Source organism: Salvelinus alpinus, chromosome 13 (assembly GCF_045679555.1).
Source record: "Salvelinus alpinus chromosome 13, SLU_Salpinus.1, whole genome shotgun sequence".
Lineage (NCBI taxonomy): Eukaryota > Metazoa > Chordata > Actinopteri > Salmoniformes > Salmonidae > Salvelinus > Salvelinus alpinus.
The window spans coordinates 2355750-2377904 of NC_092098.1; the positions used below are offsets into that span (position 1 = coordinate 2355750).

Genomic DNA, 22155 nt, shown 5'->3' on the forward strand with positions numbered 1-22155 from the left:
ATGTAGTTTGGGGAGAGGGATGAAATGGGCGGCCTTGTAGAACCAGTCGACTTCCGTCAGAATGACAGTGTTGCCATCAGACGGATGGAGCCCAGTGACAAAGTCCAGAGATATATGAGACCAGGGACGATGAGGAACCGGTAGTGGCTGCAGGAGGCCAGAAGGAGCTTGCCGTGGAGTCTTGTTTTGAGCACACACAGTGCATGCGGTGACGAAGGCAGAGACGTCAGGGACCATTGTGGGCCACCAAAAACATTGTCGAAGGAAGGCTAGTGTACGACGGAACCCTGGATGATAGGTCAGCCTGGAGGAATGAGCCCATTCCAGGACCCGGGACCGGACAGGGTTAGGGACAAACAGCCGGTTAGCCAGGCCCCCTTCAGGTCCAGGCTGGGAGCATTGCGCCTCGCGAACCAGGTTCTCAATACCCGAATCCACAGTGGCATGAGGTAGGGAGAATGGTTTCGGAAGTCGAGAGTGTGGCAGAGGAACTGTATAGGCGGGAGAGAGCATCAGGCTTCACATTTTTAGACCCTGTGTCACGTTCCTGACCTGTTTTCTCTTGTTTTTGTATGTGTTTAGTTGGTCAGGGCGTGAGTTGGGGTGGGCATTCTATGTTTGGTGTTTCTATGTTGGGTGCAATGTGTTGCCTGATATGGTTCTCAATTAGGGGGCAGGTGTTTTACGTTTCCTCTGATTGAGAACCATATTAAGGTAGGCTGTTCACACTGTTTGTTTGTGGGTGGTTGTCTTCCGTGTCTGTATGTCTACCACACGGGACTGTTTCGTTTGTCGTTCGTGTATGTAGTCTGTTCCTGTTCGTGCGTTCTTCGTATATTGTAAGTTCTCAAGTCCAGGTCTGTCTACATCGTTTATTTGTTTTGTAGTTTGTTAAAGTGTTTTCGTGTTTCGTCTTTACTTTAATAAATATCATTATGTCTACATTCAACGCTGCATTTTGGTCCGACCCTTACTCTTCCTCCTCTTCCGAGGAGGAGGAATTAGACAGCCGTTACACCCTGGACGATAGGAAATGGTAAAGTTGAATCTGGTAAAAAGGAGGGCCCACCGGACCTGCCTTGAGTTGAGGCGCATGGCTGAACCGAGATTTTCCAAGTTTTTATGGTCAGTCCAGACCAGGAATGGCTGTTCTGCTGCTTCCAGCCAGTGCCTCCACTCCTCCAACGCCATCTTCACCACCAGGAGTTCTCGGTTGCCAACATCGTAGTTCCTCTCAGCAGGATTGAGACGATGGGACAGGAAAGCACAGGGATGAAGCTTCTGGTCCTGGGCAGATCGCTGGGACAGGATGGCACCCATGGGTGCTGTTGTAAACCGATGCTTCAGGTCCACAAAGACTTTGCCGACAACTGGAGACCATTTGAGCGGTACCTTGGGGGAGGTGAGTGCCAAGAGGGGGGCCGCTGAAATCACCCAACACAATGACTTTATAATAGTTCTCAAGGACAATAGACAATAGTTCAGAGAAATCAGTAAAGAAAGTGGGGCAGTGCTTTGGTGGCCTATACAGGGTTATGGCCAGCACTGGTGGCTGACATTTAAACAGTGTAGCATGATGCTCAAAAGACCCAAAGTTGCCAAATGAAATGTTCTTACAGCTGAGAGTATTATTAAAAATAGAGGCTGTCCCCCACCCTTTTCCCCTTTTCTGATAGAGTATGAGAAGCTGTAGTCCACGGGGGAGGCTTCAGTAAGAGCCACACTACAGTCTGAAGGCAGCCATGTTTCAGTGAGAAACATGCAATCAACTTTGCACTCAGTAATGAGGTCATTCTTGAGAAAGGTTTTACTAGTGATTGCCCTAACATTTGAAAGTGTCATATTAAACGAGTGTGGACCACTCTTTCCCTGGGGCATCTGCCTAGAGGTAACCAATGGAATAACAAGCAAATTATTAACGTTACAACCACGTTTTCTGACAGTTTCCAATCAGAATGGTAGGAGATGACAGGTTGTATAAACTCACTAGAAGGCAGAGTTAAAGGAACATAAATGTAGGTTACTCACAATAACCATAGTGCCATTTCTACAGGAAATGGTGTGCTGTAATCTCGAATGAAATGGCGGTAGAAGTTAGCAAAACCAAGGCCAATCCACCACTACTTTCACCTTTCTAGGATCCATCTAACATTGCCCTCAGCAATGAAATATCCCTAAAAGGTGATAGAAGAGTGGTGGAACTCACACTTCTCGGCTTTCACAAACAATTGGTTCTCCAGGAGGCGCTGACATGAAGAACATGTTCTTGGGTAGATCGGGGGGGAAAGACAGGATGACGTCCAGGTAGACGAACACAAACCGGTTTAGCATGTCCCGAAGCACGTCATTGACTAAAGCCTGGAAGACAGCGGGGCGGTTGGTGAGTCCAAATGGCATTACCTGGTACTCATAATGTTCACTGGCTGTGTTGAAGGCTGTCTTCCACTCATCCCCCTCGCGTATCCGAACGATTTTTGACAGTGATATCGTTAATCTTTTATGGCTGCCATCCCGCTACCGGGATGATATGACTACAGTGAGTGAAAGTGCAGAGCGCCAAATTCAAAAATCAGAAATCTCATAATTAAAATTCCTCAAACATACATATGTCTTATATCATTTTAAAGGTAATCTTGTTGTTAATCCCACCAAAGTGTCCGATTTCAAATATGCTTTTCAGCGAAAGCACTACAAACGATTATGTTAGGTCACCACAAAACCACAATAAGCACAGCCATTTTTCCAGCGAAAGATGGCTTTCACAAAAAACTGAAAATTAATCACTAACCTTTGATTATCTTCATCAGATGACACTCATAGGACTTCATGTTACACAATACATGCATGTTTTGTTTGATAAAGTTCATATTTATATAAAAAATCTGAGTTTACATTGGCGCGTTAGATTCACTAGTTCCAAAAACATCAAGTGATTTTGCATAGCCACATCGTTTCAACAGAAATTCTCATCATAAATGTAGATGATAATACAAGTTATACACATGGAATTATAGATATACCTCTCTTTAATGCAACCGCTGTGTCAGATTTCAAAAAAACTTTACGGAAAAATAAACCATGCAATAATCTGAGACGGAGCTCAGAACAATAGCCAAATTAGCCGCCATGTTGGACTCAACAGAAACCAGAAAATACATGATATACATGATAAATGTTTCCTTACCTTTGATGAATTCATAAGAATGCAGTCCTAGGAATCCCAGGTAATAAATGCTTGATTTGTTTGATAATGTCCGTTATTTATGTCCAATTAGCTACTTTGGACATGTTTACCAAACGCCCCACCCAAAGCGCCGTCCACTACCGTCCACTATAATGTGACGAAATGTCCAAAAGTTCCGTTACAGTCAGTAGAAACATGTCAAACGATGTACTGAATCAATCTTTAGAATATTGTTAACATACATCTTGAATAACGTTCCAACCGGAGAATTTCATCGACTTCAGTTGACCGATGGAACAGAGCTCCCTCTCACGTGAACGCGCCTCTTCAATGCGTGATCACCTCGTGGCAGTGGTCACTAATTCCTGTCTCCTTCGGCCCCCCTTCACATTAGAGTCATCAGACAAAGTTCTATTGACTGTTGACATCTAGTGGAAGCCGTAGGAAGTGAAAACTCATCAATATCTCGCTGTAATTTCAATGAGAGCTTGGTTGAAAATCTGGCACCCCCAGAAAAAATATAAACAGGAAGTGGAACTTCTCAGGTTTTTGCCTGCCATGTGAGTTCTGTTATACTCACAGACATAATTCAAACAGTTTTAGAAACGTCAGAGTGTTTTCTATCCAATACTAATAATAATATGCATATCTTAGCAACTATGACATAGGAGCAGGCCGTTTACTCTGGCCACCTCTGTGCACCTTTCATCCAAGCTACTCAATACTGCCCCTGCAGCCATAAGAAGTTAAGTCCCCTGTAGTCAATGCACGGGCGCAGGGTCTTGTCCTTCTTCTCCACAAAGAAAACCACTGCGCCGGCAGGAGATGCAGACAGACAGACGGCCCAGTGGCCAGAGACTCTTCTATGTACTCCTCCATAGCAAAGGTCTCTGGTCGGGACAGAGAGTACAACCGACCCCGAGGTGATGTAGTGCCTGGGAGAAGATCAATGGCACAATCATAAGGACGGTGCGGGGGAAGGGAAGTAGCACGTGCCTTGCTAAACACTTCCAAGAGGTCATGGTATTCCGTGGGGATAACAGAGACATCCCCAGTCTTGCTAACCTCCTGAGGAAGACGACTAGGGGAAGGCTGTGCTGCTTGAAGGCAGTGGGAATGGCAAAATGGGCTCCAACCCAGGATGGAGCTTGTGGTCCAGTCAATCACAGGATTGGTTTTTTGGAGCCAGGAAAATCCCAAAACAACCGGAACATGGGGAGATGCAATGAGGAGGAACTGTATTGTCTCACTGTAGTTACCAGAAACCCGTAATTGAACGGGCACAGTACTATGGGTGACTTCCTCTATAGAGCGTCCGTCCAGTGCCTTAGCATCCATGGGCACCGAGAGAGGCTGAGTGGGAATACCAAGCTCCGAAGCTATCATGGCATCCATAAGACATTCATCAGCCCCAGAGTCAATGAGCACTCGGAGAGACTTAGATTGGTCTCCCCACAGCACAAGAGCAAAAAGGGGTGTGCGGGTGATGGGAATTAGGGAATTCCCAGTCTGACTCACCACAGTACTGGGACCCACTAGAGACAAAGGTTTCCTAATAGGTGTAACGGTTTCTCTCCTCCTCTTCGTCTGAAGAGGAGGAGTAGGGATCGGACCAAAACGCAGCGTTGTATGAAGACATGAATTTATTAAACAAGACGAACACTGACACGAAATACACTTGAATAACTACAAAACGACGTAGACAGACCTGAACATGTGAACTTACAATATAACTCGAAGAACGCACGAACAGGAACAGACTAACCAAACGAACTAAAACGAAACAGTCCCGTGTGGTGCGACAGACACAGGAACAATCACCCACAAACAAACAGTGTGAACAACCTACCTTAATATGGTTCTCAATCAGAGGAAACGTAAAACACCTGTCCCTGATTGAGAACCATATCAGGCTAATAGACAATGAACCTAAACATAGAAACACATAACATAGAATGCCCACCCCAACTCACGCCCTGACCATACTAAACAAATACAAAAACAAAGGAAAACAGGTCAGGAACGTGACAATAGGGAAGGTTGCAATAAAATGTCCTGCCCCTCCACAGTACAGACAACCGTTATTATTCATTCTCTATGAGCGCTCTTAAACTGATAGCCTAGTTCTTCCCAACCGCATAGGCTCAGGAGTATCCAACTCACCCATCGTAGATTCACGAGAGAGCTCGGGGGATTTCGACTCCTCTCGGAAGAGCTGCCTTCGGAAACTTCCGGATTCCATAGGAGGTGGAACGCGCATGCCCTAGACCAGACCTCTCACTCTTGCATTCCCTTAGGCATCCATCAATTTAATGGTTAAGGCGATAAGAGAGTCGAGGTCCACCGGCAGTTCCCGAGCAGCTAGCTCATCCTTTACCTCCTCAGATCTTCCCTGCAGAAAAGTGTCAAAAAAGAGACTCCGAAAGTCCACTGCAGTCTGCCACACTACATGAGTTTTGACGTAAGTCAAGCAGTTCGCTGGCCGCCTTTCTCCCGGATACCAGAGACTCAAAAACTTGTCTCACCTCTGCCATGAATTCCTCCAAAATGACCGCAAATGGCAGATTGTTGTTCCCAAACTGCCGTAGCCCAGGAGAGCGCCCTTCCCGACATTAGCGTAATTATGAAACGCCATCCTCGAACAGTCTGAAGAAAACGAAGATGGCTGTAGCTCAAAAATAAACGAGCACTGAGAAAGAAAACCCCGGGCAGGTACAAGGATTCTCCGGATATCGCTCTGGAGGAGGTAAGAGGGGTTCACGGGGAGTCGGGATAGGCTGTACAAACTCACCACAGATAGGGAAAAAATTACTGGGTGATTGGGGTTTTTCAGATGTGGCAGACAGTCTCTGAGCTAACTCCCTGATTTGCTCCATAATAGCCTTTAACCCGTGGTTGTGGCGTTCCGTCAAGGAACTGAGCCCTTCCAAAAGGCCATGTAGCAACTCCTGATGTCTCCCAATGGTGGCTCCCTGCAGGGAAGAACGACAGATTTATTTTTTACCTTGTCAACTCGGGGATTCGATTCAGCAACCTTTTGTTTACTGGCCCAACTTTTAACAGCTCATAAGTACCATAAGCCTCTTAATATTTGAGAATCAAATGTAATTAAAATATTCCATAGCAATGCAGAGACTCGCAATCTGGCTATAACTATGGATATATATGCATGAATTAAGCATCTATTCACATGGTAATGAAGTCAGATTGATACATGTAGTTTAATATTCAACATAATTTCTACACATTACACTACCCCATTGGGCTAATCATTACCTAGATACCAAACTCAAAAAAGTATTGTTATTAGTTAACGTATTGATGACTTTAATGTCCCCAAAAACTTGCAACGGTGAATATAAAGTAGGCCTACCTGTTACAATTGACCTGTGACCTGTGTTAGCCCCGGTCTCCCCTATGCAGTCATGTCGAATTGCGGCTCGCTAACGCGATAAACTATGCTGATACAGTTCAGGCTCATTTTTTGGAGTTGAGAAATACATGAGGTAGCAATGGAAAGCTGCGATCCCCTGACTTTTTAACAAAAGCCATCAGAACTGCATTCAAAAGTGTTTTTCCCGCGATTGCATTGTGCAGTCAAAGCACAACATTTTCTTATCATAATGCATGGCTCTCTCCCTGTTGCACTCGCAACTTGATTGCGCCTCGATAGGAATATTTATTTCTCGCATGGAACACACAACGACAAGCTGACTAGGTACATAGTTAAACTATTCTACTATGGGGTGGTCTGATTTTTCTGTTCGTTACTCGTTTTGTTGGCAAAGGCCCTATAACTCTCCCTGTCTTCTCTCGCACTCCTTGCTTTTCAAAAGTGTCCCGCGCTCTGTCAGCTGACTTCCCATTGTCTACTATAGGAAACCTAGCCTACCACTACGAACATTCATTAGTAAGTTTGAGAAAATTCAGACGAATTACTAGATAGACGTGATCCTCTCAATCACTATACGACGAGAGACACGATAGAAGTACCGAAATGAATGAACAAAAATGTTAGTACTGAACCGTTTTTCATGTTGTATCAGAAGCTCTGGAATACCGTGCAACACTACATTACAATTGATCAAGTCTGTATAATATTGGTTGGTCTGTGTAATAATCGTTCTATAATTCCATACCGACCACTCAATCACTTACAGTACATATTTATACACACATTCTTTACTAGTGTATACACTAATCTACACATACAAGTAGACTTATGAATGTGTTGTGTACTATAGGAGGCAGTGAGTCTTCTGTCGGGTCACTCCTGTCGGCCTACTGGCTCCAGTGTAACGTTGGCCCAGGCCACTCTACTGCTCAGTGATCTGAGAGGGACAGGCAGCCAGGCCCTACACCTGCTCACACAGAAACTACTACAGCAACAGGTCTGTCAGACATAGTCCCTCCAACATCTCTTTCTCCTCTCACGACTCCAACCACAGTATTATTTCCTTAACTCTCCCGTCTCTTTTTTTCAGGCTAGATTCAAAGTATGTTAGCTCAGAAAAATTACAAATAAGTCCTCATCTCTCCTCTCCACCACTCTTGTTCAGTATTCCTTTACATTGTCTTACTGCCTGTATTACAGTCGGAACACTGATTTGTCTTAATGTGTGTGTATTGTCTCTTCTCAGCTGTGTGTGTTGGGGGAGAGTGTGTCATTGGGAGAGAGAGGCAGAGTAATCCTCCCTCCAGCTCCTGGTCTCTCTAACATCTACCTCCCACATCTCCCACTACTGGCCAAGGCCACCATGCGACTGGGTATGATTCATACTGTACCATAGTTCTCAAAAGTTTCTACCCAGTAACTGTAATGCACATAGGTCCACATACAGGTAGCTTTGAAATCTTCAAGTACCTATCTCATGAACAAGCACTTAATCAGTCTCTCTATCTGTTCTGAACAGGTCACTGCTTGGCTGTACAGGCCATGACCAGCGCCCCTTCCTCCAGCCTGTCTACCCCCAGCCATCCCTGGGTGTGTGCTCAGGAGGTGCTGCAGTCAGCCCTGCTCGTTTCCCAGGCATGTGCTACCAGAGACAGACAGCTGGAGGCTGATATCCTCTACTGCAAGGGTAAAACATTTATTTCCAACCTTATTCAATCATGAGATTAAATATGTATGTGTGCATCTACTCATTGAATGTCAGAGTGGCCTTGTTAGTTTGATTATTTTTGGTGTGTGTGTGTGTGTTTGTGTCCAGGGATGGTGGAGCGCTGTCTGATGTCTCTCAGTGACTTCCAGCCTCAGACAGTTGCGCTGACACTACTGGAGAGCATCAATATCTCTCTGTCCCAGAGTCACAATCTACAGTAAGTCGCCTACAGTAGTGTGAATGATCATCTTTGAGAGTAGTGTACGGACCTCCTCAAACACCAGTGTGCTTGTTTGACTAAAGCGGCGTGTGTGTGTGTGTGTGTGTGTGTGTGTGTGTGTGTGTGTGTGTGTGTGTGTGTGTGTGTGTGTGTGTGTGTGTGTGTGTGTGTGTGTGTGTGTGTGTGTGTGTGTGTGTGTGTGTGTGTGTGTGTGTGTGTCTCAGGCTGATCCGTAAGTGTTATCTGGAGATGGCGTTAGTGTACTTGCACCAGTGGGAGCAGAGCAGCCCAGCACCTCAGGACCAGCAGAACCCCGTCCCACCTTCACCACCTAAAAATGCCATACTGAAGGTACCTGTCTGTGTCATGAGACATTCAATTGTGGTTCCGCAAGGCAGCATTTTTCTTTGGCGAGGATTGTGTGTGTGTGTATGCCTGCATCATGGCGTGTGTTTGTCTTGTTTCAGCCTCCAGGTTGGAAGCGTGTCAGGACAACTCTGAACAGAGGCTTGACTCCAGGGGAGGCCTACTTATTGCTCTACTGGGTCTCTGTCCGAGCTGCTACTAAGGTAAATAGACTGAACACACACACACACAGACACACACACACACACACACTTATAATGTTGCGTGTGTTCCTCAGGCGTCTGAAGCCATGTCCACATGTAGCCAGCTGTGTGGTAGTACCGGAGCTAAAGGAGGACACCTGCCTCTCATCTCCCTCAAGCTCCTGCCTGACTTTGCCTCCAACGACCTGCTCAACCCCTGTGGTAAACAAACATCCCCACTACAACCATTCTGTCCTTTAGCCAGGGCTACATCTGGTCTTACAATAACAGCCATTATAAAAGTCGCTACAGTAGTGTGATTCGTGCCCATGTTCGTGTTAGATTGTGATCTACCGGTACATTGTTAGCGGTTCTGTAATGTTCTCTCCTCTTCATGAGGAAAGGAGATATCATGTCTTTTCTTTATGGAAATCGTAACAGTGCTGGTTACCATATTTGTACTGTCTGTCTGTGTGTTGTGTGACTACCAGGAGGGACAGACGTGATGGTGAGGACGGTCTCCAGCTCGTCTCCAGAGCTTGATCCTGGGCTGAGCAGCAGGAAACGCTCCCAGCTCACATGGGTCCACCTGTCCCGCTACTACAAACACCTGTTCAACCTGCAGCACATCGCCATGCGCCCAGGTACACTACCCCGGTGTCACAGTAAACTCATTTTGTTAACTGACGTTCAGAGATGTTCATCTGTATGCGTGCATGCTTGCCTACGTGCGTGTGTGTTCCAGTGGTGCCCCAGTGTGTGGAGGGCCTGGTGTCCCAGTCAGAAGACAGTAGTCTGGCGCTGAGGTTGGTTCAGCTCCAGACCTTCTTCTGTTCCCACATGGTGGACTACAGAGAGTCCTGCTGCGCCCCTGAACCCCCCACTGAAATCATCATGCAGCCACAGATTATACAGGTACACACACGAATAGACACTATGGGCTGAATCCTGAAGAGATGCATGCATATGCTGTACCACGGCTTGTATTGGGATGTTTATTCAAGTTAGGATTCAGCCCTGGCTAGTAATGTATGTCGACAGTCCAATAACCATTTCTCCAGGATTTTCAGTCTTCACCTTGAATCTGAAGGCTGCCTTCTGGGGCTGTCCACAGTCGAGGTGTGAATTGAATGCTCCCGTATGTCGATGTTGTTTGTTGTGTTTGTGTTAAAGATGTGTCCTACAGTGAGAGGCACTATGGGAGCTCAGATGTACCCCTGGTCCTTTGCTGACAGGAAGCAGCTGTGTATCCAGTGGCACCGGCCTGCTCTCAGCCCCACCCAAGAAGACACGGATACGGTACAATACACAACACACACACACACACACTCATCAACCATAAAAGGAGCTAGCCTGGTCTCAGATCTGTTTTGTGCTATCTTACCAACTCCTTGTCACTTACTGTCATGTCAAACAGGTTGGTAACCACTGCCTTACAGGGTTGTCTTTGACAGTGTTTCTCCTTTTGTCTCTGTGTTCGTCAGGTCATGCTGCTGTTTGGGCTGAACAAAGTGCCACTCTCGGCCATGAGGGCCACAGCCTGCACTATCATAGAGCTGCAGTGTGGACAGAAACTCGTCAGCATGGCGAAGTAGGTATCTGCTCTCCGTGTACAGCGGCCTAGGTGCTAGGGGCGAGATGGAGCTATCACCATAGTGTAGCGTCTAACGAGTGGCTAATATGGTTAGTTTAGGAGCTGGAAGTTGATATGGACCTGGCCACATCTGTATCCATTCCCTCTGTAATATCTCTTCCAGAATCTCTCCCTAAACCCTTTTGTCTTATCTACTTTAGTTGAATTCACCAACTGTATTTAACCGAATGAAATGAATGTTATATTGTAACTAAATGTAATGTAACCTCTGTGACCACCAGCATTACCCCTTGTGTTCTCCTCTAGACTGTGTGCAGTCCATGCTCAGCTGGCCTCAGCCTGTGTTGGGGGCAACGTCTCCTGTCCGCCTGCTGCCAGTAGCGCCGCCTCCTCCCCCAGCCCCAAGATGGAGAGGCAGCGCCGCACCAAGATCCCAGACAAGGCTGCTACCTCCAGCCCTCACATACAGGTCAGTGTGCTACTGGTAACGGCTCTGACAGTCCTTGTAGTCCACATTCACACATGTTAACAGCGATGGTAAAAAACACTCAAATGTCAGATATCTTACTACCCTGAACAAAAAGAAACACAACTGCAATAAATTCATTACGCCCTAATCTATGGATTTCACATGACTGGGAATACAGATATGCATCTGTTGGTCACAGATACCTTTAAAAAAAAGTCAGAGGCGTGGATCAGAGAACCAGTCAGTATCTGGTGTGACCACCATTTGCGTCATGCAGGGTGACACATCTCCTTCGCATAGAGTTGATCGGGCTGTTGATTGTGACCTGTGGAATGTTGTCCCACTTCTCTTCAATGGCTGTGTGATTTTGATGTTTATTTTCGGGAACTGGACCACGCTGTCGTACACATCGATCCGGAGTATCCCAAACATGCTAAATAGTTTACATGTATGATGAGTGTGCAGGCCATGGAAGAACGGACATTTTCAGCTTCCAGGAATTGTGTACAGATCCTTGCGACATGGGGCCTTGCATTATCGTGCTGAAACATGCGGTGATGAATGGCACGACAATGGTCCTCAGGATATCGTCACGGTACAGTGGGGAGAACAAGTATTTGATACACTGCCGATTTTGCAGGTTTTCCTACTTACAAAGCATGTAGAGGTCTGTAATTTTTATCATAGGTACACTTCAACTGTGAGAGACGGAATCTAAAACAAAAATCCATAAAATCACATTGTATGAATTTTAAGTAATTAATTTGCATTTTATTGCATGACATAAGTATTTGATACATCAGAAAAGCAGAACTTAATATTTGGTACAGAAACCTTTGTTTGCAATTACAGAGATCATACGTTTCCTGTAGTTCTTGACCAGGTTTGCACACACTGCAGCAGGGATTTTAGACCACTCCTCCATACAGACCTTCTCCAGATCCTTCAGGTTTCGGGGCTGTCGCTGGGCAATACGGACTTTCAGCTCCCTCCAAAGATTTTCTATTGGGTTCAGGTCTGGAGACTTTCAGTTGTGCAAATACACAGTTACATCAGCTTTCTGGGTGGCTGGTCTCAGACGACCGGATGTGGAGGTCCTCGGCTGGCGTTGTTACATGTGGTCTGCGGTTGTGAAGCCGGTTGGATGTACTGCCAAATGATATAAAACAACGTTGGAGGTGGTAGAGAAATTAACATTCAATTCTCTGCCAACAGCTCTGGTGGACATTCTTTCAGTCAGCATGCCAATTGAACGCTCCCTCAAAACTTGAGACATTTGTAGCATTGTGTTGCGTGACAAAACTGCACATTATAAAGTGGCCTTTTATTGTCCCCAGCACAAGGTACACCTGTGTAATGATCATGCTGTTTAATCAGCTTCTTGATATGCCACACCTGACAGGTGGATGGATTATCTTGGCAAAGGAGAAATGCTCACTAACAGGGATGTAAACACATTGTGTATGGAAAATGTCAGGGATCTTTTATTTCAGCTCATGAAACATGGGACCAACAATTTACATGTTGAGTTTATATTGTTGTTCAGTGTAGAAAATAACTAAAGTAAAAGGTAGTCACCCAGTAAGTTACTACTTGAGTAAAAGTAATGGTTTTGAATGTACAGTGGTCGAAAAAGTACTCAATTGTCATACTTGAGTAAACGGTAAAAAGTAAATATTACAGTGCATTCGGTATGATGCTACAAGCTTTGCACATCTGTATTTGGGGAGTTTCTCCCATTTTTTTCTGCATTCTTTCAAGCTCTGTCAGGTTGGATGGAGAGCGTTGCTGCACAGCTATTTTCAGGTCTCTTCAGAGATTTACGATCGAGTTCAAGTCTGGGCTCTGGCAGGGCAACTCAAAAGCATTCAGAAACTTGTCCTGAAGCTACTCCTGCGTTGTCTTGGCTGTGTGCTTAGGGTTGTTGTCCTGTTGGAAGGTGAACCTTTGCCCCAGTCTGAGGTCCTGAGTGCTCTGGAGCAGGTTTTCATCAAGGATCTCTCTGTACTTTGTTCCTTTCATCTTTCCCTCGATCCTAACTCGTCTCCCAGTCCTTGCCACTGAAAAACATCCCCACAGCATGATGCAGCCACCACCGTGCTTCACTGTAGGGATGGTGCCAGGTTTCCTCCAGAGGTGACACTTGGCATTCAGGCCAAAAATAATTTTTTCTCAGGTTTTTGCCTGCCATATGAGTTCTGTTATACTCACAGACATCATTCAAACAGTTTTAGAAACTTCAGAGTGTTTTCTATCCACATCTACTAATAATATACATATATTAGCATCTGGGACTGAGGAGCAGGCAGTTTACTCTGGGCACCTTATTCATCCAAGCTACTCAATACTGCCCCAAGACATAAGAACTTCTTATGGCTGCAGGGGCAGTATTATGTAGATTGGATGAAAAGGTGCCCAGAGTAAACTGCCTGCTCCTCAGTCCCATTTGCTAATATATGCATATTATTAGTATATATTATTGCATATTATTAGTAAATATAATATTATATTAGTATATTAATATTATATTAGTAATATTATATTATATTAGTAATATTATTAGTAAAAACCTGAGAAAAAATCCAACCAGGAAGTGGGAAATCTGAGGTTTGTAGGTTTTCAACTCATCGCCTATCGAATACACAGTGGGTTATGGGTCATTTTGCACTTCCTAAGGCTTCCACTAGATGTCAACAGTCTTTAGAACCTTGTCTGATGCTTCTACTGTGGGGCCGAATGAGAGGGGATTGAGTGAGGTCTACCATGACCTGAACATGCACTGACCATGCGCGTTCATGTGAGAGCGAGCTCTGTTCTATCGTATTTCTGAAGACAAAGGAATTCTCCGGTTGGAACATTATTGAAGATTTATGTTAAAAACATCCTAAAGATTGATTCAATACATCGTTTGACCTGTTTCTACTGACTGATACGGAACTTTTTGACATTTCGTCTGCTTTTAGTGAACGAGCTTCGTGACTTTGGATTTGTTTACCAAACGCGCTAACAAGAGTAGCTATTTGTACATAAATGATGGACATTACCGAACAAATCAAACATTTATTGTCGAACTGGGATTCCTGGGAGTGCATTCTGATGAAGATCATCAAAGGTAAGTGAATATTTATAATGTTATTTCTGACTTCTGTTCACTATGGGCATGCAATTCATCCAAAAGAGAAAATGCTGCCCCCTATATCAAAGAAGTTAAGGAGAAGTGCATCTAAAATTGATCTTTGATCATTGTTTATTATGAGTATTTCTGGAAATTGATGTGGCTCTCTGCAAAATCACTGGATGTTTTTGGAACTACTGAACATAACGCGTCAATGTATACTGATATTTTTGGATATAAATATGAACTTTACCGAACAAAACATATATGTATTGTGGAACATGAAGTCCTATGAGTGTCATCTGATGAACATCATCAAAGGTTAGTGATACATTTTTTCTCTATTTCTGCTTTTTGTGACTCCTGTCTTTGGCTGGGAAAATGGCTGTGTTTTTCTGTGATTTGGCGGTGACCTAACATAATCGTTTGTGGTGCTTTCGCTGTAAAGCCTTTTTGAAATCGGACACTGTGGTGGGATTAACAACAAGATTACCTTTAAAATGGTATAAGATATTTGTATGTTTGAGGAATTTTAATTATGAGATTTCTGTTGTTTGAATTTGGCGCCCTGCACTTTCACTGGCTGTTGTCATATCGATCCCGTTAACGGGATTGCAGCCATAAGAAGTTTTAAAGGCACAGTCAACTTACTGTATGTAAACTTCTTACCCACTGGAATTGTGATACAGTGAAATATAAGTGAAATCATCTGTCTGTAAACAATTGTTGGAAAAATTACTTATCATGTACAAAATAGATGTCCTAACCGACTTGCCAAAACTATACGTTTGTTAACAAGGAATTTGTGGAGTGGTAATGACTCGAACCTAAGTGTATGTAAATAAGGTATTTCTGTTTTTATTTTTAACAAATTTGCTAAACCTGTTTTCGCTTCGTCATTATGGGGTATTGTGTGTGTGGATTGATGAGGGGGGACTCGTTAATCCATTTTGGAATAAGGCTGTAACGTAACAAAATGTGGAAAAAGTTGAGGGTTCTGAATACTTTCCGAATGCACTGTATATTTTGTGCCTAAAGGCTTTTTTTATGATTCATACGTACTTTCCTAACCCTAAAATGTGCCTAAATATTCTACAAGAATATTTGTAATCTACCAATTGGTGTTAAAATGATATATTTGGATTGATTTCTTTCTTTCAGGGATCCCTATTTTCGGAACCTGTTCTCTCAATGTATTCTCGTCTGTCGACAAATTTCTAATTAAAGGTACACCATATTTAAAGGGATGGTTTAAGATAAATACACTGAAAACCCTATTTAATGAAAACACCACAAGAAAATCTGTTGGCCAGCAATGGGAGGGTTTTCAGCAGTTGAATGACATTTATTCAGTGTGCACAAGGGAACCACGCCTGCAAAGCCTGTTACTTACCTTCAGAAGGCATCAATTCCTAAATTTAAATCAGGCACAATATGCATAATATTTTTGCAATTTGTCATGCATGTGAACTCAAGATAGTGTATTTTTATTGGTACATTGCTGACATCATCATGCCCTGTGTATACAAACGTAAAACCATCAGTAGTCTAGCCCCCCTTGAGTTTCTTGAAAGAGCAGCCAAGGAAGTGAGAGAAGGTAAGACTCCGTTCGAGCAGCAGCAAGGGATGAAAAAATTGTACTGACTAAAACTAAAGAGCTACATTGACAAAACATAAAAAGTAGATGTACCTGTGTGAAAGAGAGGCTATGATAGAGTAGCAGAGGACCACAAGGTCTGATGACATGGAGTCTGAGCTTGATAAAGAGAGGCTATGATAGAGTAGAAGAGGACCACAAGGTCTGATGACATGGATTCTGAGCTTGATAAAGAGAGGCTATGATAGAGTAGGAGAGGACCACAAGGTCTGATGACATGGAGTATGAGCTTGATAAAGAGAGGCTATGATAGAGTAGAAGAGGACCACAAGGTCTGATGACATGGATTCTGAGCTTGATAAAGAGAGGCTATGATAGAGTAGAAGAGGACCACAAGGTCTGATGACATGGATTCTGAGCTTGATAAAGAGAGGCTATGATAGAGTAGGAGAGGACCACAAGGTCTGATGACATGGAATCTGAGCTTGATAAAGAGAGACCACAAGGTCTGATGACATGGATTCTGAGCTTGATAAAGAGAGGCTATGATAGAGTAGGAGAAGACCACAAAGTCTGATGACATGGAATCTGAGCTTGATAAAGAGAGACCACAAGGTCTTGTCTGATGACATGGAGTCTGAGCATGATAAAGAGAGGCTTTGATAGAGTATCAGAGGACCACAAGGTCTGATGACATGGAGTCTGATCTTGATAAAGAGACCACAAGGTCTTGTCTGATTACATTGAGTCTGAGCTTGATAAAGAGGCTATGATAGAGTAGCAGAGGACCACAAGGTCTGATGACATGGAGTCTGAGCTTGAGCAAGAGAGGCTATGATAGAGTAGGAGAGGACCACAAGGTCTGATGACATGGAATCTGAGCTTGATAAAGAGAGACCACAAGGTCTGATGACATGGATTCTGAGCTTGATAAAGAGAGGCTATGATAGAGTAGGAGAGGACCACAAAGTCTGATGACATGGAATCTGAGCTTGATAAAGAGAGACCACAAGGTCTTGTCTGATGACATGGAGTCTGAGCATGATAAAGAGAGGCTTTGATAGAGTATCAGAGGACCACAAGGTCTGATGACATGGAGTCTGATCTTGATAAAGAGACCACAAGGTCTTGTCTGATTACATTGAGTCTGAGCTTGATAAAGAGGCTATGATAGAGTAGCAGAGGACCACAAGGTCTGATGACATGGAGTCTGAGCTTGAGCAAGAGAGGCTATGATAGAGTAGAAGAGGACCACAAGGTCTGATGACATGGATTCTGAGCTTGATAAAGAGAGGCTATGATAGAGTAGGAGAGGACCACAAGGTCTGATGACATGGAATCTGAGCTTGATAAAGAGACCACAAGGTCTTGTCTGATTACATTGAGTCTGAGCTTGATACAGAGGCTATGATAGAGTAGCAGAGGACCACAAGGTCTGATGACATGGAGTCTGAGCTTGATCAAGAGAGGCTATGATAGAGTAGCAGAGGACCACAAGGTCTTGTCTGATGACATGGAATCTGAGCTTGATAAAGAGAGACCACAAGGTCTTGTCTGATGACATGGAGTCTGAGCATGATAAAGAGAGGCTTTGATAGAGTATCAGAGGACCACAAGGTCTTGTCTGATGACATTGAGTCTGAGCTTGCTAAACATACCAAGAATCTTGCAGACCAGTTTCATGGGCTTAGTAACCTCAAAGAACTTGCCTACGAATTGGCACATTGAAACAGCATCCCTGTCCCAGACAACTGGTGAAGAAATAGAAGAGCAGGTACGTGCTATTGAACAGAGAGATCTATATCTGAATGTAGGCATGCATTTAATATATAAAATATACCACATTGCCATTCCATGAATTAAACTCAACTTCCTTTTTCTGGGACTTCATTATTTCAAGTCATTCAAGAAACGGCAACATCTATCATGCCGAACACCAGAGGCAACATAATTGGCAATGGCCCACTTCCTTCAATAAACACAAAGGTGATTGTGATTGTGTTGAATTGTGTTTGTGAATTAAAGTTATACAACGGGTGGGTCTAATCCTGGATGCTGATTAGTTAAATCCGCATTCCAGCTGGCATCTATTCCACAAGTTAGCACCTGCTAAAACAATGACGTTGAAATGCCTATTTACTCTGTTCCATCTCACTGCGCAATCAACTGTCTCATCAGCCCAGCCAGACAATTTATAAACTTGCTCTCCACTGTAAAAAGCATATATATTATCTCCCATTTCTTTTAGACTAGCAATTGGTTTTCAATAGAGGAGATTTGTATAAACCTTGCTGTCTGTTTCAATATTGAAATTCGATCTCCAGCGGTCCTGTAGTAATGAACGTGCAGGGGTCGGGAGTCTGGGAAGACAGGGAGGAAGCTTTTCTGAATCGGCATCATTTTCATGGATATATAAATAAATGTCAACAGAAAATAGGTCAAACGGAACGAAATGCAGCTAGTTTTTTCAGTCTTTCCTTTTTCAGTTTGAAGTGATTGTGTTAGCTGTGTGGTTGGCTAGCTCCTCTGAACAATAATGTCCTGACAAGAGAGCATATTTTCTATGCCAGGTAAAATTGTGTATCATTAGCTCATTGTTATGGATGTATCCAAATAAATGTAACTCAAATGCAAATGCAAATTTGCAAATGCAGCTACTTTGTTGTTATTCTGGCTGCACTGTTTGACGTGACTTTAAATTAGCCGTAGTTGGCTAACTAGCAAGCAAGGAATAAGAACGTTGCCAGCCAGTATGGCAATAGAACATTTAGAATGAACGATTGGGTCACATCCATAGATACAGAACAAAAAGACTTAACGGCTGGGTCGCTTTTCTGGCAGCCGAACTGATAAAACGAACCACCAGCTGGCTTTGATAGCAACCCTTGATTTGTATATCTCGTGGAAGGATGAAATAGTATGAATAAATTCATCAAAAATGTTTTTTTTAATGAAAATACAGTACCAGTCAGAAGTTTGGACACACCTACTCATTCAAGGGTTTTTCTTTATTTTTAGTATTTTCTACAGCGTAGAATAATAGTGAAGACATCAAAACTATGAAACAACACATATGGAAACATATGTAACCAAAAAAAAGTGTTAAACAAATCTAAATATGTTTTATATTTTAGATTCTTCAAATAGCCACCCTTTGCCATGATGACATCTTTGCACACTCTTGGCATTCTCTCCAAAAGCTTCACCTGGAATGCTTTTCCAACCGTCTTGAAGGAGTTCCCACATATGCTGAGCACTTGTCTGCTTTTCCTTAGCTCTGCAGTCCAACTCATCCCAAACCATCTCAATTGGGTTGAGGTCGGGTGACTGTAGAGGCCAGGTCATCTGATGCAGCACTCCATCACTCTCCTTCTTGCTCAAATAGCCTTTACACTGCCTGGAGGTGTGTTGGGTCATTGTCTTGTTGAAAAACAAATGATAGTCCCACTAAGCGCAAATCAGATGGGATGGCGTATTGCTGCAGAATGCTGTGGTAGACATGCTGGTTAAGTGTGCCTTGAATTCCAAATAAATACAGACAGTGTCACCAGCAAAGCACCCCGACACCATCACACCACCTCCTCCAAACTTCACGGTGGGAACCGCACATGCGGAGATCATCCGTTCACCTACTCTGCGTCTCACAAAGACACGGCAGTTGGACCCAAAAATCTAAAATTTGGACTCATCAGACAAAAGGACAGATTTCCACCAGTCTGTCAATTTCTCGTGTTTCTTGGCCCAAGCAAGTCTCCTCTTATTATTGCTGTCCTTTAGTAGTGGTTTCTTTGCAGCAATTTGACCATGAATACCTGATTCACACAGACTCCTCTGAACAGTTGATGTTGAGATGTGTATGTTACTTGAACTCTGTGAAGCATTTATTTGGGCTGCAATTTCTGAGGCTGGTAACTAATGAACTTATCCTCTGCAGCAGAGGTAACTCTGGGTCTTACATTCCTGTGGCAGTCCTCATGAGAGCCAGTTTCATCATAGCGCTTGATGGTTTTTGCGACTCCACTTGAAAAAAACTTTGAAAGTTCTTGAAATTTTCTGCATTGACTGACCTTCATGTCTTAAAGTAATGATGGACTGTTGTTCCTCTTTGCTTATTTGAGCTGTTCTTGCCATAATATAGACTTGGTCTTTTACAAAATAGGGCTATCTTTTGTATGCCCCCACTACCTTGTAGTATTTTCATTAAAAAACAAACATTTTTGATGAATTTATTCATACTATTTCATCCTTCCACAACACAACTGATTGGCTGAAAGGCAGTAAGAAGGAAAGAAATTCCACAAACTAACTTTTCAGGTGACTACCTCATGAAGCTGGTTGAGAGAATGCCAAAGTGTGCAAAGCTATCATCAAGGCAAAGGGTGGATACTTTGAAGAATCTCAGATATAAACATACATGTTATATATATTTTATTATTCCATATGTGTTATTTCATAGTTTTGATGTCTTCACTATTATTCTACAAGGAAAAACCTTGGAATAAGTATATGTGTCCAAACCTTTGACTGGTACTGTATGTAGAAAGAAAGAATACTATATTTTCCTTGATATAGTGATGCTGAATGTAAAAAATGGCTCAACATACCCCACTCTCCCCTTCTTCAAAGTATTTTTACTTAGTTACTTTACGCCACTGTACGTTAATGCTATGGGGACAGGGATTTTCCGACCACGCACTCTTCTGGATACACTTTCTGAAAAGAATAGTAAAAAGGTCTCAAATGGACTTGAATTGTCAACAGCAGTGTTTCATTTGAGCCGGATACTGACGCAACAGGATCCGGCACCTCTCCGTTTTGGACTATTTTGTTACGGAACCTATTTGGATCCGGTACTTCTCGTGGCATAAAAAATTATTGTAACTTTTTGCAATGTGAACATTTAAATAAAAGCCAATAAAGATCATTCAAGTTGCCTCTTCGTTAATTCTCCTGCCCCCACAAAAAAAACATGATGTGAAAAAGTCGACCTTCAGCCCAGGCCTAATATTCTAAGAGTTGATTTGGATTGGGCAAGCCCGGATTTATGGTTTGCGCAACATTGTAATCTATGTTTGAGACCAACGCATGGCCGTGGCTGTGTGAGAAGCGCGCCAGTATCTCTCACATAACTAGAATGAGATTCACTTTCTATGATCTCTCGTCCGTTCTGCTCTCTGTTTCCACACACCTAGGCCTAGGCTATTGATCGATTCAAGTCAAGGTCGTTTTGGTCAGTGTCAAAGTAGCCTGCCGTTTCGCTAATTTGTGTGGTATTAAAAAATATTCTGCTAAAGTCTCCAGTCATCTAAAATTGCGTAGAATTGCATGAAATGCGTTTATAGAAGGCCAAAATTTTCCCAGACCCTAGGCTACTAAAAATGTTCCCCATGTGTGCAACTTCTGTAAATGCCTCTGATCTACTGCTCTATACCACTACGCAAATGTGATGATATGCATGCAATGCTTTATTATAAAGGTGTTTTTTCCCATGCATTCCAGTACCTCAGTACTCCCCAGGTCACCCCCCTCTAGCGCTCACTTTTGTTCCGTCACCTCCCCATTTACAAATTAAGCACTGGTCAAACGTGCATGTAAGTGAATCTACCTGTAAATGAGTACATGTTTTGTGTGTTGGTTGGTTGTTTCAGATGCTACAGGAGCAGACCAGGTGCTGCTGTGCTGCTATAAAGGACTTACTGCAGCCTGGTTCAGAGGCAGCTGTTCTCACTGAGGTAGGCTAAACACGCCACACACTGATTCAACACCCCCCAAAGTTCACATACCGGTAAAGGGTTAACCTGTTTAGTGGAAATTACCACTAAGGACTCAAAGTCAAAGTGAAATGAACAGATCTTTATTATCACAGCCAGAGAGGTTACAACAAACATAATACTCAAAGTACAAGTGTGTAAGAAGCTCTGAAGGGATGCTCTCCCTTAGCACTTTTTATACTCATGCACAAACTCTGCTCTCAGGGTGCAATAGGCTGATCATGACCTTGCGCACATAGTCTCTAAGCGTTGGGCCAAAGTAACAATGTGTTCCCTTGTTTCTGTCCTATCAGTCCCCTCCCTGAGAGCAGTCCCAGAACGTCCTAACACAATAATCAGGAAACAGCACGCTACATGTAGTCACACATTTACAGAGAGACACAGAGGACACCAAACATGTCCATTACACTTACACAAACCTAAGACATACTGCACTGTTGATGTGTTACTATGGCTTGAATGTGTGAAACATTTGATCTTATGCCTCTTCCGTGGCATTTTTGTCAACCCGTTTACCCTGTTGAGTTGGTTAGACATGCAGATATTACTTGTGAA

The 22155-nt window shown here is 43.4% G+C and overlaps 1 protein-coding gene across 4 annotated transcripts in view; it reads left to right on the plus strand.

Moving 5' to 3' along the window:
- The window catches only part of cfap54 (cilia and flagella associated protein 54), a 126647-nt gene that overhangs the window by 103608 nt on the left and 884 nt on the right, over positions 1-22155 (plus strand). For 2 of the 4 annotated variants that reach the window (XM_071337433.1, XM_071337434.1), the window contains 13 exons: positions 7429-7575; positions 7825-7951; positions 8098-8265; positions 8395-8503; positions 8731-8857; positions 8974-9075; positions 9150-9276; positions 9546-9698; positions 9800-9969; positions 10228-10353; positions 10539-10645; positions 10955-11117; positions 21478-21561. In XM_071337433.1, the coding sequence (XP_071193534.1) occupies positions 7429-7575; positions 7825-7951; positions 8098-8265; positions 8395-8503; positions 8731-8857; positions 8974-9075; positions 9150-9276; positions 9546-9698; positions 9800-9969; positions 10228-10353; positions 10539-10645; positions 10955-11117; positions 21478-21561 (1710 nt within the window). The remainder of the gene's footprint in view (positions 1-7428; positions 7576-7824; positions 7952-8097; positions 8266-8394; positions 8504-8730; positions 8858-8973; positions 9076-9149; positions 9277-9545; positions 9699-9799; positions 9970-10227; positions 10354-10538; positions 10646-10954; positions 11118-21477; positions 21562-22155) is intronic. The other 2 variants (XR_011667397.1, XM_071337435.1) reach the window with 2 other exon arrangements.